Source organism: Pogona vitticeps, chromosome 2 (assembly GCF_051106095.1).
Source record: "Pogona vitticeps strain Pit_001003342236 chromosome 2, PviZW2.1, whole genome shotgun sequence".
NCBI classification, from domain to species: domain Eukaryota; kingdom Metazoa; phylum Chordata; class Lepidosauria; order Squamata; family Agamidae; genus Pogona; species Pogona vitticeps.
In genome coordinates this window covers 289,099,527-289,115,655 of record NC_135784.1, presented here as the reverse complement: position 1 = coordinate 289,115,655, position 16,129 = coordinate 289,099,527, and the positions used below count along the sequence as shown (strand labels likewise).

General features: G+C 43.5%; 1 protein-coding gene across 1 annotated transcript in view; it reads left to right on the top strand.

Moving 5' to 3' along the window:
* Positions 1–2,639: 2,639 nt before the first annotated feature.
* Positions 2,640–16,129, top strand: part of PARP8 (poly(ADP-ribose) polymerase family member 8) — a 190,060-nt gene continuing 176,570 nt past the window's right edge. The window contains exons 1-2 of the mRNA XM_020783646.3: positions 2,640–3,105; positions 4,087–4,141. Coding sequence (XP_020639305.2) covers positions 3,015–3,105; positions 4,087–4,141 — 146 coding nt within the window. The 5' untranslated portion in view covers positions 2,640–3,014. The remainder of the gene's footprint in view (positions 3,106–4,086; positions 4,142–16,129) is intronic.

Below are 16,129 nucleotides of genomic sequence, written 5' to 3'. Positions count from 1 at the left end.
TTGGGTTCACTGGGGGAAAGGCAGGACAGTATGGAAGCACATTAAAAATAAATAAAATGAATGTGTGTTTATACCGTAGTTTGCAGGAATCTGTCTACCACCATTGTATCACATCAGAGAAACATCAGAGAAATTTCCAGAGTGGTAGCCATCTTCGTCTGTAATAATGTATTACAATTGAAACAAACAGAACTCCTGGGCACTCTAAAGACTAATAGTTTTATTTGGCCTAAATTTTGTGGACTTCATCCTACTTATTCCAGTGCATGGCATGGAATCCCAGTAGATGTGGGCTGTCCTTTTAAAGGTACCAGCTGTCAATGCTGTTTAATTTGGATATATTAGGAATGGATCTTTCGATGTTGTCATCCCCATGCTGTGGAACCCCTTTCTTTAATCCCTGCAATATATGAAGTGTTTGCAAAGATTCGGGGGGTGGGGGTGGGGGTGGGGGTGATGTAAGATAGAACTGTTTCTGAGCACTTTGGGGTGCTGCTAATTGCATCTGTGTTTCCATCACTGTCATGATAATGCATTTTCTGCTATTTACTGTTTGTTTTAATTACATGCTGTCAAATCAATTCCAGGCTTAGAATACTGTAGTCAGAAATGGTTTACCTGCTCTTGTTTCTGGGGATGGTCTTGCTCAAGGCTCCATAGGTTGGCTCTTCCCAGGAGGCACAGGGGGAAATTGAACTCCTGATTCTGGCTCTCTAGCCAACACTCAAGCTCACTGAACCATGTGTTGGGTACCTGGGAGAGCCAGAGGTTGGGAGTTCAATTCCCAGCTGTACCTTCTGAGAATAGAGCCTTGTTCAAACTTCAAACTTCTTGGGCTCCATGATCACTGCAGATGGTGACAGCAGCCCTGAAATTAAAAGACGCCTGCTTCTTGGGAGGAAAGCGATGACAAACCTCAACAGCATCTTAAAAAGCAGAGACATCACTTTGCCAACAAAGTTCCGCATAGTCAAAGCTATGGTTTTTCCTGTAGTGATGTATGGAAGTGAGAGCTGGACCATAAAGAAAGCTGACTGCTGAAAAATTGATACTTTTGAATTGTGGTGTTGGAGGAGACTCTTGAGAGTCCCCTGGACTGCAAGAGAACAAACCTATCCATTTTGAAGGAAATCAACCCTGACTGATCACTGGAAAGACAGATCCTGAAGCTGAGGCTCCAATACTTTGGCCATCTCATGAGAAGAGAAGACTCCCTGGAAAAGATGCTAATGTTGGGAAAGTGTGAAGGCAAGAGGAGAAGGGAACAACAGAGGATGAGGTGGTTGGACAGTGTCATCGAAGCTACCAACATGAATCTGACAGTGGAAGATAGGAGGGCCTGGCATGCCCTGGTTCATGGGGTCAGGAAGAGTCAGACACGACTAAACGACTAAACAACAACAAACTGCAAAGTACCAGGGTGCATCCAGAAGAAGTGAATGGCAAAGCACTTCTGGGTAACTCAATAGAACACCTATGTAGCCTTGAGCAAGAGCATCCCCAGAAATAAGGGCAGGAAAACCACTTCTGACTACTCTGGAATTCAAACAAACATAGCAAAGTTGGAGTTAACATAGTCCCTTTTATAATATGTTATACTGTACCTTTTAGTGTGCTTTAAAATTCATTTGAATTTGAATAATATTGTGTACTGCTCTGGCCATATATACAGGAAAATAATAAACAAACCAGATAAACAAACACCATGTATAATATATACCTGTGTGTATACACCCACCCACGCCCATAGAGACAGAAAGGAAAAGAGGCAGAAGGGTGTCCTAAAACTATCGGGAGGCTCTTAGCTCAATAGAGTCAGTGTATGTACCAAGTGGACCTGCCAACGGGGTCAATGAGGATCCCCTCACAAGTGCAGGTCAACAAAGTGAAAAGCCCACAAAAGGTCAATAAGGGTCCGATTCCTGCTCTTCCCACAGCAGGCCTGACCTTTAAGCCGGCAGGGGGAAACAGCAGGGCAAGGAAGGATGGGGCGGTCGGGGGGCGGCATGCATTTCCACAAGGCTCTCGAGAATGCCTATGCCTAGGTGGGTGCCTGTCTCCCCCTCAGCTCTCGAGGCGGCGCGGGGGGAGCCCCGAGGCGGCTCCCCGGCCCCCCTCCCCACCGGGGGCCCCTAGGAGCCGCTTCCTGCAGGGCCCCCCGGAGGGGAGAAGGGCGCCGGGAGCTTCCCGCCTCGTCCCTCCGTCCGAGAGCCACCACAGTACGTGTGGCGGGCGGAGTGTCTGGGCTGGGAGCGGCGGCGGCGGCGGCGAAGGGAGGGGTTTGCGGCTTGGCGTCGCTGCAGAAGTGTCGGCCTCTCGGGGAGCCGTCACGGTGTGCGCGCGTGTGGTGTGTGGGAGAGCCTCGCTCGCTCGCTCGCTCGCTGGCCGCCTGGAGGAGTCGGAGCCGCCGCCGCCGCCGCCGGGGCTTCTTCAGGGCTCTTGTTCTTCGCCACCGCCGCCGCCGCCGCCTCCGCTTCCGCCCCAGCGCCTTTCCCGTGGCCGCTTCCCCCCGCTCGCCCGCCCGCGCAAAGCTCGGGTCACACGGCTCCTCTCCAGCAGCCCCGCGGGAGCGGAGGGAAGGCGACGAGCGTGCGAAGGCTCCGGTTCCGAGCCGCTGGGCTTCTCCGCCTCGGTCTCTCGGGAGCTGAAGAGCAGCGCCAGGAGCGGCTCGCCAACCCCCCTTGCTCTCGGATCCGGTGCCAAGCCAGAAGAGGAGGGGGGGAAGAGAAAGATTGAACACCAACATCTGGGCGGGCACATCTGGGCATGCAAGAGCGACCTTTCCCGGATCTCTCAGGCAACGAAGGAAAAGGCGTTTTTTTTCCGCCCGTTGTCTTCTTTTTTAACTCACCACCCAGCCTGCCTCGGAGGTTTCCATCTTTCCACTGCCTCTTAGCACTGGCAGAGAGAAAGGAAGCGAGGGAGGAGGTGAGGGGGCCGGGGTCCAAATCCAAAGGCTGCCTCCCCCCTTTTTTGGTTTTATTTTTATTTTTCCTCCCCCAGGGATTTAGTTTATGGGGATGTGTTCAAGGCAAGAGAGGATTCAGAAGGATATTGACATTGTGATCCAAACGTGCAAGGCGGAGAAAGACTGCCAGTTTGCAGGTGAGTTGGCCAGTCTGGCTGTCTGTGCGTGTCCCGGGTTCATCCCTATCCTCCTCCCTCCCCCTCCCCCTCCCCTCCCCCTCCCCCTCCCCCTCCCCTCCCTCCTGGTCGGCCGATTCCTTTCAGACGTGTTTTGTTTGCTTTGTGTTGCCCCCCTTCCGCCCCCCCCCCCCGTGGCATATTGATCGGAGGATGGCTGCTCTTCTGGAAGGATATCATTTGGTGTTCCGGAAAACAACGGCGATCTTTGCTGCTGCTTCCTTTTTTGGGGGGGGGATGTTAAACATGCCCCCCTCCTTTTTTAAAAAGCACACCCTCTGTGTAAATGCTCTATTTGGCACCTAAGTGGCGTAGGAGTCGCATGTGATGTTTTCCAGAATTAGATTACATTTTGAAATGCACACTAAATCCATCCTCCCCTTCTGCCTGATTTGCAAGGTTTCTGCTCCTCCATCACCTTTGGTTGTGTGTCTCTCTCTGTGTGTGTATCTTGTCCTGAATAATATGCCTAGAATGTATGCATATCCTATTATGTGTGCCTTTGGACCAGACTGGTGGGCAGTAGAGACGGGTGGAACTTAACAATATCATTCTCTACAGATTGCCCGCTTCTTGTGATCTAACATGCACAGTTCAAAGCTTCGATATTTTGCTTGTTGCTTTCCTCTCATCATTATTACTTATCATTTGCCTTCAGCCGACTGGCTTGTTACTGCCTGTTGCCTCCATTGACAATGGACATTCCTTCCGTTGCCATAGCACCGAGGCACTTGTTGCGGGGGAGGGGTGGGGTGTGGGACTGGTTTTGCTATATTATATTATTCGTATTATTATTATTGGCTTAAATGGATCCCTTTCGACACATCAGTGGTTGTCTGTGGGACAGGAGCTGGGAACTGCCCAATAATGCCAAGCCTGTACAATATATGACAAGACACTAAAATGTTCATCAGTAACAGTACAGCTCTTTTGTGTGTTTAGATTTCAGATACGCTGATTCCACTTTTACCTTCACTTACATCGGCGGATCCAAAAGGTAGGGCAGAAGGTTACAATCACTTGATTCCTAAGCAGAATGTGTTCAGTAAGTTAGGAATGTCTGTCCCACCCCCACCCAATCCCTTTGCTTTGAGGACAGCTGTTGTGGCACTGATGCCTTCAGGTTTCTTTGGAAAGAAAAATGGGCCTGAAACAGGTGTTCTGCCAAGGTGATGATTTAGTTATCAAGCATTCATTGATCAAGAGTTCTGCTCAAGGTTGCTTCGCTTTCACTTGTTCTTGCCTTGTTTTGGTGAATAGAGTTATTTCCGACAGGTACAAAGATAACCTGACACAGTCCCCCTCCCTTCCCAAAAAAAGAGTATTGTGCTGAACATAGTATGAAATAGAGATTGAGCAAGAATGGGCGATAATTGTGACACTTAACCAGTGAAAATTTCAGTAGACCTCTCAGCACAATGGGAAGACGGAGACTGCAATATGTAAATACTGTTTGCAGTTCCCCATGCTAATATTGGATGTAATTGAAATTTGTTTTTAAAAATTCAATAAAGTTTATGGTGCAGACAGAACCGTCACTTCCAGAGCAAACTGATATTGAACCAATTAAATCTGACACACTTTAAAATGGTTCCGTTGTGGATGTGGTCTTGGATACAGAAATGATCACTTAATTAAATACATTTTAAATCAATAAAAGTTGTGATTTCCATTTTTACTGCTGTGCATGATCTATACAATTTGGTATTAGGTGACCAAAACCACTTCATTGCACAGCCTTTCTTGTACCAGCTGTTAAGGTTTAAAGAAATAGTTGCCAGTGGAGAGATTGTTTTTCCCCCCTCTGTGTTGTTTTCATTAAACTAGAATTAAACCAAATGTCACAAACAGGGTCAGTGATGAAATGAAAGCCTATCTTGTTGGTAGTTTATACACTGTAAAACAAAATCTTTGTGGAAGTAGTGTGTGGGAAAGCACAGTGTTTTTTATTTGTTAGATTCCAGAAGACTGTGGTCCGTCCCCCCCCATGAGATGTGCCCTCCAAAGCCCCTTCTACCCATGGAGTGATGGTGGAAGGGATTTGTTGCCCAGGCATTATTTTCGCTGCAGGGAGGGGAGAAGGAACTAGGAGTTTAGATTGCCAAAAGTAATTCATGAAACTGCCCTTGTGTTCAAGCCACTGCCCCACCCCAAGCTACTGCTGTGATCAGATTTGCATCATCTCCATTGTTGTGTTTGTTTGCATTTAATAACAAGTGGTAAAGAGAGAGAGATTATATATTTCTTATTATTTTATCTGATTTGGCCCATGCAAGCTTATATTTATCAGATTTGTAATTCTCTTTTATCCATTGTATTATGTACTGTACTTGTAGGTGGTTGATACACTTTCTATAGCCAGTCATGCGCAGAATTAAGCCACACCTGAATCCATTGTGTTGGTTCCCCATGTCCCCCTCCTGGATTCAAGTCCACGCATCTTATTCTGCATAGGGTGAGGTCACAGATGTTCTTTTCATTTTCCGTTTAGGGATGAAGTTTGGTCAAAAGAATTCCCATATGACCAATGAGCCTAAGGCTGGTTGCAAAACAGCAAGGGAACTTCTTTGACCTGCCCCCTAGATAGGATTAAACAGTGACTGAACTGAGTTGTTAAAAGATGGAAGAATGATATGATCCCAAATACATGAGCTTTGTACTTTAACTTCCTCCTAATTCCAATAGTGTTGCAAAGGGCAGCCAATTTCGTGTTGCAAGGGCTACTGTGGCATCTGTGGCTTTGCACCTCTCGTTTCCTAAAAACAAAGGAAATCTTACTACAGTTACTGGTGTGCCTATGTGTGAGTTTTTGAAGGTATCGGTTCATATAACTTGTGTTACGATAGTGTACAAAAGGATAAACGACCTTATTGTGATTTGTCTGTACTTCAGATAGCAAAGGTGGGGTGTTTTTGTCTCCAGGTAGTATGGGATTCCAGTTCCCATAATTCCTGACTGGTGTTGTGATAAATAGGGATTATGAGAGAGTGAGTCTAGGAATATCTGAAGAGCCACAGGTTCTTGATCTCTGTCATAAAGGTTATATAACTTTAGCTTATGTGTTTGTTTTATTGGAAACAGTTTGGTAAATTATCAGTATTTTTAATATAATTGCCACTGTCTATAGTTTCTGTGGTGGCGCTGTGGGCTAAACCGCAGAAGCCTGTGCTGCAGGGTCAGAAGACCAGCAGTCGTAAGATCGAATCCACGCAACGGAGTGAGCTCCCGTCGCTTGTCCCAGCTTCCGCCAACCTAGCAGTTCAAAAGCATGTAAATGCGAGTAGATAAATAGATACCATTTTGGTGGGAAGGTAAACAGCGTTCTGGGTCTAAGTCGCGCTGGCCACGTGACAACGGAAACTGTCTTCGGACAAACTCTGGCCCCTAGAGTCGAACATGACTGACTAAAAAATGTCAAGGGAAACCTTTACCTTTATAGTTTCTGTATTCAGTTTCTGTCTGGTTTCACTATCTGCTGTCTATGCATGCTCTAGCTCTCTGTACATACATATACATATGCATATGCATATGCATATACTCTCTCTCATATACGTACTCTCTCTCTCTCTGTCCCTTCCCCCGATATATGAAGTGATGGGAAATATTCCATTTCATTCATTTCATGAAGTAAGCTAAATTTCATGGAAACTCATGTTGTAAAGTGTCACAAGACTCTAGTATTTCTATGGGGCCAGAGTTGTTGATTTGCCTTTTGTTCAAGGGGTGCAGCCACCTTCTACCTGTCATTCCGGGTGACAGTTTTTTTGCCAACTTTAATGCTGTGCATCAGCGGTCCCCAACCTTTTTAGCCCCACGGATGAGCTGGGGAAGGTGGGGCACCCCCCTGCATGCATGCAAATGCACAAAGGAGCATGTAGTTGTGCGCATGTGCAAAGTAGCAGAGGGTGCTCATGCAGGCGGGCGCACACTTGTGTGCATGTGCAAAGGGCAGTGCAGCACTCCTGCGGGCATGCTCGCACACAGGTGTAAACGGGCTGTGCGGGGGGGAGTGCGTGTGGGAGTGGGGAGAGGTCTGTCTCCGGGGCCTGGTCTGGTTCAGGCCTCAAACCGACATGGACCGTGGACCGGGGGTTGGGGACCTCTGCTGTACATTAAGGAACTGGTAAAACCACTCCTTAAATACCTCACATACCTTAAAAACTACTATAAGTCAGTTCTGAGTTCACGGTACATAACAAACACAATGCTGTAGATTGGCCCAAAATGAACACAACAAAATGTGTATTTAAAGTTTATATTCCCCCATTATTTTCAGAAGGTGTGCTGTGTGTGAGATTCTACTTTATTGATTCTATTAATCAGTCCTACATAGTTGATTCGGCTAAGATCTGGTTGATAGTTGCAGATTCATTCCTTTGATACCTCCAGTAAGGATATTCATGTGGGAATAACCCATTGCAGGTTATTCACCACAGGATAAAATTGTCATGTCTTCCAGAAGCAGCTGATGTATAACTTGTTGCCTTCTGTTTGCATGCTCTCCTGTTAGACTCTGAATCATCAAATGAGATACGTTCTGGAGGTGCCTGTGTGAAATGGCCTTGATGCACCGTGGCTTGCTGGGATATCAGCTTTGTTGAGGGCTTTGAACTTGCAGTTCTCATACTACAACCTCCAAATTTAGCTACTATACACACCCTCAGCAAAACTGGTGGAAAAATTTACTTTTTGATACTATATCTCCCAGAACCTCACACTTAACACAACTCATGGCCTTGTTAGCAGAGTTGCACGACTCTGACATATGTAAAGAAGCATAACAAGAGGTTTCTTGGATCAGATGAAAAGGCCCCTGAAACTGAATATCATTCTCTCTCTAGTGGCCAAATATTTTCTGTTTGTTTATCAGTACAATAGGCTGTTAGCTGCTTTCCAACACAAAAAAGTGGCTCAAAGTGCCATGCCACCACAGCAATTAAAAATACAGTTTTAAATAACAAAAGAAAAAACAAAACAAAATAAAAACCCAGGTTGTTTAATACAATATTGGCAGAAGCAGTAATGAAAGTAGTTCTTATCAAAACCATACAAATAAGAGAAGTGACAGGCTGGTTCATATAATATTTAACCTTATTTTCACAAATGCACACAATCTATGTACCCTTTTGCTGAATATATACATTTATGTACTGATGTTTTGATCGCAGAACTCCATTGTAAAGAGAGAGAGAAAAAGTAGAAATTTCAAAGGATAACTGGGTTGGTTGGTTGGTTGGTTGGTTGGTTGGTTGGTTGGTTGGTTGGTTGGTTGGTTGGTTGGTTGGTTGGTTGGTTGGTTGGTTGGTTGGTTGGTTGGTTGGTTGGTTGGTTTCTTTCTTTCTTTCTTTCTTTCTTTCTTTCTTTCTTTCTTTCTTTCTTTCTTTCTTTCTTTCTTTCTTTATGTATGTATGTATGTATGTATGTATGTATGTATGTATGTATGTATGTATGTATGTATGTATGTATGTATGTATGTATGTATGTATGTATGTATGTATGTATTTATTTATTTATTTATTTATTTATTTATTTATTTATTTATTTATTTATTTATTTATTTATTTATTTATTTATTTATTTATTTATTTATTTATTTATTTATTTATTTATTTATTTGCATTTATACCCCACCTGTCTAGTTGAACGACCACTCTAGGCCACTGTGCTTATTTATTCTGAGTTTATTTATTCTTATTTATTCTGGTATGCTCATTTATTCTGAAATGGAAAAGTTAGTATGTATTAATATTGCAACGCAAACTGAGTTTCTCTCTCATTCCTTCTTCCATACTACAAAAGCACTGAAGACTACAACTTTCACCCTATGTTTCTCCATATGTGAATAGCTCAGCCCATGCAAAACAGGTAGATGTGAAAATTGTAGAAAGTTGTAGAATTATTACTGGATGCCTGAAGCCAATACCATGGACGAAATCAACTACCTAGCAATACATTGTACCCAGTGACATAGGGAGAGAAATGCCAGTAATAGTGAAACACTGAATGCATCGTTATCAAATGTGCATCCGCTCTTCAGCTGCCACCCAGCTCTTCCCAATTTAAAATCAAGGAAAACCTCCCTTGCTACACAAAAGATCTGGAGTTGGCAGAACAAAAGTAGATCTAAGAAAATTGAGTTTTCACACTGCGGTGGTCCTTTGTGAGTGTGGAGCAGGCCTCTGTCAGTGTACTCTATGCTTCTCAGTATGTACCAAGGAAGACTTGATGCTAGTTGCCCCAAATGCTCTTGATATTGCCCGTTATTGGGCAAAAATTATAAGATATGTTTATTTATTGCACAGCATTGCTTCTGCCATGGAAAAGAAAGACCACATATAATTTGAAATTACTCTTGACTATCTGTCTGCCTTTTTTCTTATTATGAAGAGAACGGTTTTATAGACCTGCAGACTAGTTGTCAATATGCTTTAGCTTTCCCTCCTAAGAGTTAGTCACTTATTTGGAAATAATTAAATTTGTTCCAGTGTGAGCTTTGTTTCCTGGAAATTATACTGGGAGGTGAGAAACCAGTCAAATTTCCTTTTTAGTCAGTATATTTGAGATCAGTTGCAGGTATTGCAAATATATTAATGAGAATAATTTCCTATCAAATCAATCTATCTGTATGTGAATAAGTTTGAATGTCATTTCTCTTTGTTGTATTTTTGTGACAAGTACAGTTTTACGTATATACCACATGAGAGAAACCTTATAAAATTGTGATTTAGTTTGCTGTTGAGGTTTTTGAATGTCTGAGTTCGCTTGGGAAATGCAAACTGTTGTGAAAATAGAAAGCAAACATCATAAGTTTTCTTAGGTTACAAACTGAAACTGAGTTTCAGAACAGTTGTATATTTGTTTTTCCATATGTAAAGGCCTTTGAAAGGAAAATAGGATGTACTTACCTATAAGTGTGTGAGTATGATTTCAAATTTAAGCATACATAACAATGCTTGTTCACTGAGAATTAGGCCCTGCTGAGGTCAACAGAATTTATCGCTGCCTAAAAATGTAGTTCCATGTCCACTTACTTGGAAATAATCCCAACTGAAATCAAAGGGGTTTATTTTTCAGTACTTTATGAGCATTGGTCCACTCTGCATCTTTGCTGAAATTGGTAATCTTTATACGCTTAATCTGATATTAGATTGTGGATTCATTTGTGCATGCATATATAAATAAATTTATATGATCATACTAAAGGACATTAAAGAGAAAGTTTTCTGGGTTTTATCAAGAGGAAGAGAAATTAATGTTGAAAAATGGTTTCAGATTCCATATGGTGTTAGAACTGTGCAGTAAGAAGTTTAACTTTATGACTTGTATCTCCTATCTTCGCATACAAAACATATTCAAGCAGCATTTCCCATTACATTCCACTTGAAAATTCACTTGCTTTCTCATCAGTGAGTGCAAAGACACTTTATGCAGTCAATAGCAAAAAGCAGCAATTCAGTGATCTTTTCTGTTCCGTTTGATTTATTGTGAAAACTTGAAAAATTTGAGTGCATGGACAGGCCATGATGGTATGATCTGCTTCTTGTTGTAAAATACATGAAGTTAAAAGTCAGCTCTTAATGATAGTGATTATGAGCCAGAATCTTATTTTTTATTCCTGTAATGAGTAATGAAATTTATTCTTCAAATAAAGTGTTTATTTGGGATTGGTTCAATAGTAGAATACTGTATTACTTTGCATTTATACATATTAGAATATTCAGAATATTTCCTGTCTGTTATCTGAGCAATCTTTACGATGCTTAGTTCTAAGAGATCAAATTCCAATACACAAGAGAGAGTAGACTGGCCTGTTTCTTCTTGTACTTACCTGTTGGTAGGTAATAATCTGTATATGCAGCCATTCCTTTGGCATCTAATTTGGGTTGTCAATAAGGGGAGCTTTGGCAGGTTGAATGCCATCATTTTCTTTTGCTTAATGTCTTTTGAATTGTATTTTTGATTTAAAAAATAATGATCTTACTGTTTATTTGAGTCTATCACTGTTTGTGTCCTGGACTGCCATTTGTTAAGAAAACTCAGGGTGTGTGCTAAATAGATTAATAAAAATGGACAATTCTGGCAGCAGTTTATGTGATTTTAGCATCTGGAAGCAGTGCTGTTGCAGTTGTGGCAAAAGAGGATTAAACTTTACATTAAAGATGGTTCATGGTTAGAAGCTGACATCTGTTAAAGATGCATATCAGGCAGACCTTAAAGACTGAGCAATCATACCTGCATGCAGAATCCTTGGTTTCCTCCAAAGGAACAGTCACATAACAAAGCAAGCTAGTTTGCAGTCTATGGCAGGTGTAAACAGCTGCTAGGAAAATATGATATTTTGAGCATTTAAAGATTTTCTTCTTCCCATAATGAGCTACCTTTATGGCCCATAGTGGGTGTAGTTCTGATGTCTGTCCACAGAAAATCAGGATTGCTATTTGAAGTGGGACACTCTTGAATTCTAGTGGCTTACACAACAGGCAGAAGTTTCTGACTTTTCTTCTTCACATTGCTGCAGGTGGTGGCTCTTTCTAATCTTGTTTAATGCCAAGGTACACTATGTTTTCACAGAGAGAAGTGCAGCAGCTTCTTCCTTAAGCACACCAAAGAAGGAAATGAAAGAAGAGACAACAGATTATATTAAGGGCTGTGGTCAGCACGAGCCAGTTTTGCTGCATGGAGAGACCATTCTATACTTTTGCTGTTGCTGCTAAGTCCACAAGCTAAAAAAAGATGGGAAATATTTGAAATGCAATGCTTGTACAGTATTGCAATTTTGATGAGAAAGGCTTTGCTAGCTGGTGAGATGAAGTAAGACTGCATTCACTGAACATAGTTATCTGGGAGTAAGTGCCACTGAAATCTGTTGGATTTATTTGGTGTTTGGCTGCATTCCTGAGCACTTTAACTGGGGGATAGTATCCATTGAATCCAGTTGGTTTGACTTGAGAGTAAAGTTTGATAGGATGATGCTGTTAGTACTACTTCTGTAGTATTAATACTAGAGATGGCGGTATGTGCATTCGAATACCTCCCACATGTGGAGATAATGAGGATCTGGCCCCCTGGGGCTAGAGTGACCACTCATCGTTCCACCATTACCATGGACTCTGCGCTTCCTTCCTATCGCTCCGGAGCTTGTGATGGTTTAGCCACTCCTGGCAGGCGGGATGACAAGCCTCTCTGCCAGGTTGAAGAGTGGCTAATCCACCCTTGTTATTTCTACCTCTAATTACCCACATCTCTAATTAATACACCAAATTCACACGAACAAGATACTGTGACGGGAAAAGTGTGCATGTATGGACCCCTTAGTCATGGCAGTGTAACTTGAAAGGGAAAGACGGAATCCAAACAAAACAAAAAACAAAATCCATCCTAAAGTATTTGGGTCGATGCACTCATGAATTGGGTTGAAACAAATCCTGCTAATTCCTCCCTGTGTTAAATGTTTGAATTATTTTCTAAGAAATAGGAATGAGATACTTTTAGGTAAAGGTAAAGGTTCCCCTTGACATTTAGTCCAGTTGTGTCGGACTCTAGGGGGCGGTGCTCATCCCCGTTTCCAAGCCACAGAGCCAGCATTTGTCCAAAGACAGTTTCCGTGGTCACGTGGCCAGCGCGACTAGACATGGAATGCCCACTGAGGTGGTACGTGTGACAACCCCAGACCTACTGGGATATGTCACACAGTTACACTAAGCTGCCACCAACCATTCCCTATAAAAAGTCACACAGACCAGGGATGGATTTTTAAACAATAAAAAGAATAAGGTTTATTTAAATACAACACAGGGAAAATAAAACAATCAGGTGAATCAAATAAAGTAACGTGGCTTAGTTACACTCATACATACACACAGTTTGGTTCACACAGAACCTTGACTTAAAGCACAGACCCTGAACCTATCAGTTCTGGCTAACCAACAGACACCTGAACCTATCAGGTTGGTACTCTGACACACAGTAGTACCCTGTCTGACACACAGACTCCCACAACAGCTTCTTCTTCCCAGCTGCTGCTTCGTCACCTCCCAGTGTCTCTCCTTAGTGTGTCCTCCAGTGTGTCTCTCTCACCACACAGGCATCACTTATTTATACAGTACAGCCCCTCCTCCTGATGTCCCGCCTTCCACTCCCCATAGGATGGAACTTTCCCTCCAAACCCATGACAGACAGGTAACATCAGTGCTGTATGTAACACCTCCCCTCTTTATAAGTTGTTTTGTAGGGGGAAAGCTAAAAGTGCTTTTCACCAAAAAACAACCTGAATAAAACATACAACAACAGTTATACATACCATATAATACTTACTTATCCTTACACTCTAAGTTAACCATAGCAAATAGGCATTTAAACATTTACCATATATATTACATCAATTTACCTTTATTCATACAAACCAAATTCAAAACAGGTACATTTAACTTTTCCATCATTATATACACATAGTCCATGTTCTTTCGCCGTCTTCATTCTTCAGGTCTTCTTGATAAGGCGTCAGCAACACAGTTCACTGACCCTCTGACCACCTTCACTTCAAAGTCATAGTCCTGTAGGTTTAAAGCCCACCTCATAAGTTTGCTATTGTGGGTTTTCATTGTCTTTAACCATTGCAATGGTGAATGGTCAGTACACAGAATAAAATGTCTTCCCCAGATGTAAGGCTTGGCCTTCTGGATCGCGTAGACTATGGCCAAACACTCCTTCTCCACGGTTGCCAAATGTCTCTCACCTTTTTGAAGTTTCCTACTCAGGTAGGACACTGGATGCTGGTCTTTACCGTTAGCCCTGCTGCACTTAACCTCTGCAGCACTAACTCCAGGTGTATTAGGTGATCTTCCCAGGTATTACTGAAGATCCCTATGTCGTCAATGTAGGCCACTGTAAAGTCACTGAGCCCTGCCAAGGTCTGGTCCATCAGCCTTTGGAATGTGGCTGGTGCATTTCTGAGACCAAAGCTCAGGACTCGAAACTCATAGAGACCAAAAGGGCTGCAAAAGGCAGTTTTTTCTTGATCCCTGGGATCAATTCTTAATTGCCAATATCCCTTTACCAGGTCCAATGATGAGATGAACCGACAACCCCCTATGGTTTCAATCAGGTTGTCTAGCCTGGGCATTGGGTAGGCATCAGGAGTGGTTACACGGTTTAATTTCCTGTAATCAACACAAAACCTAATGCTCCCATCAGGCTTGTCCACAAGGACTATCGGAGAGGACCAAGGACTAGAAGAGGGGACGATTATGTTCTCCCTCAGCATCTCGTCCAGCTCCTTCCGCACCTTGTCCCTATAGGGTCCCGTTACTCGGTATGGGGATACTGCCTGCGGGGGTGCATCCCCTGTGTGGATCCGATGCATCACTCCCTTCACTATCCCCGGCTTGTTGGAAAACACCTGTTGATATTTACCAAGCAGCATTTTTAGTTCTTGCTGCTGGTCTTGGGTGAGTGCAGGACTGATCTTTACCTCCTCTGGGTTGTATTTTACTTCCCCTCTACCCTCCCAGAAGGGTAATTCCGCCTCCTCACTCTCAGCTGCTTTTATCGCGAATAAAACCCTCTGTTCCCCTCGGTAGTAGGGTTTTAGGGCATTCACATGAACCACCCTCCTTGCTTGGTTCTCCTCCTGCTCTATTAGGTAGTTCAGGTCTGACATCTTGGAAATGACCCTATATGGTCCTGCCCATTTGAGCTGCAGTTTATTCTCTCTGCAGGGCCTAAGCCAAAGCACTTCCTCCCCTGGGTCAAAGTGCCTCTCTCTAGCTTTGTGGTCATACCATGTTTTCTGTCTGACCTTCTGAGCTTGCAGGTTTTCTGCTGCCAGCTCTAGATTTCGCTTTAGGTCATTCATCAAGGTGTCTATGTAAGTCACAACGTCTTGTGGGTCATCCTGGGTGATCTGCTCCCAATTCTGTTTGATCAAATCAAGGGGCCCTCTCACCCTTCTCCCAAATAAAAGTTCGAATGGACTGAACCCGGTACTGGCTTGTGGCACTGATCGATAAGCAAACAAAAGGGATTGCAGCTTCTGGTCCCAATTGTTTGGATTCTCTGCCAAGTAAGCCCTAATCATGCGCATTAGAGTCCCATTGAACTTCTCAGTTAACCCATTACTTTCCGGATGATAGGCAGTGGTTTCCTTGTGCTTTATTCCACAGATTTGCCATAAGCGTTTCATGAGCTTTGATGTGAACGATGCGCCCAAATCTGTGATTATCTCTGAGGCAAATCCCATCCTGGACATATACCCCACCAAAGCATCGGCCACTGTGTTAGTTTCAATGTTAGACAAGGGTATGGCTTCAGGATACCTTGTGGCATGGTCCACAATGGTTAGAATGAACCTATTCCCCCTCTTTGTGGCCTTGGGCAAAGGTCCCACAATATCCACCCCTATGCACTTGAACGGAGTGTCAATCACAGGCAAAGGGCACAACTTTGCTTTGGTCCTGTCGCGGTTATTCCCCTGCCTTTGACACACATCACATTGTTTACAGAACTCCCTGATCTGCTTCCCTATGTCAGGCCAGTAGAAATTCTGTGTGATTCTCTGCTGTGTTTTGTTCACCCCTAAGTGTGCAGCAAACATGTCAGAGTGCCCCCTTTGTAAGATCATGGGGCGATACTTTTCAGGTACCACCAGCTGACTTCTGATCCCATCTCCCCCTTTTGAGATATTCCTCAGGGTTTCTCTATATAAAATCCCCTTTTTCTCCAGAAATCTCACTGGGGTTTCAGGTGTTAGCTGGGCGTCAGTCACCTGTTCAAAACACTTTTGGAGAGTGGCGTCTGCCTTTTGCTCCTGTCCAAATCTGCTGTCTGTGGTTAAGGTTTCCACCACAGCTTCCGAACTCCCCTCTGCTTCCGTCTCTGGCTCATCATTACCCCCCTGAACTGTCCCCGTGGTGGCTTGTGAGCGTGTAATCACTAGCACCCGTTTCACATGTTCAGCCAGGTCATTTCCCACGAGCACGGCTGCTGG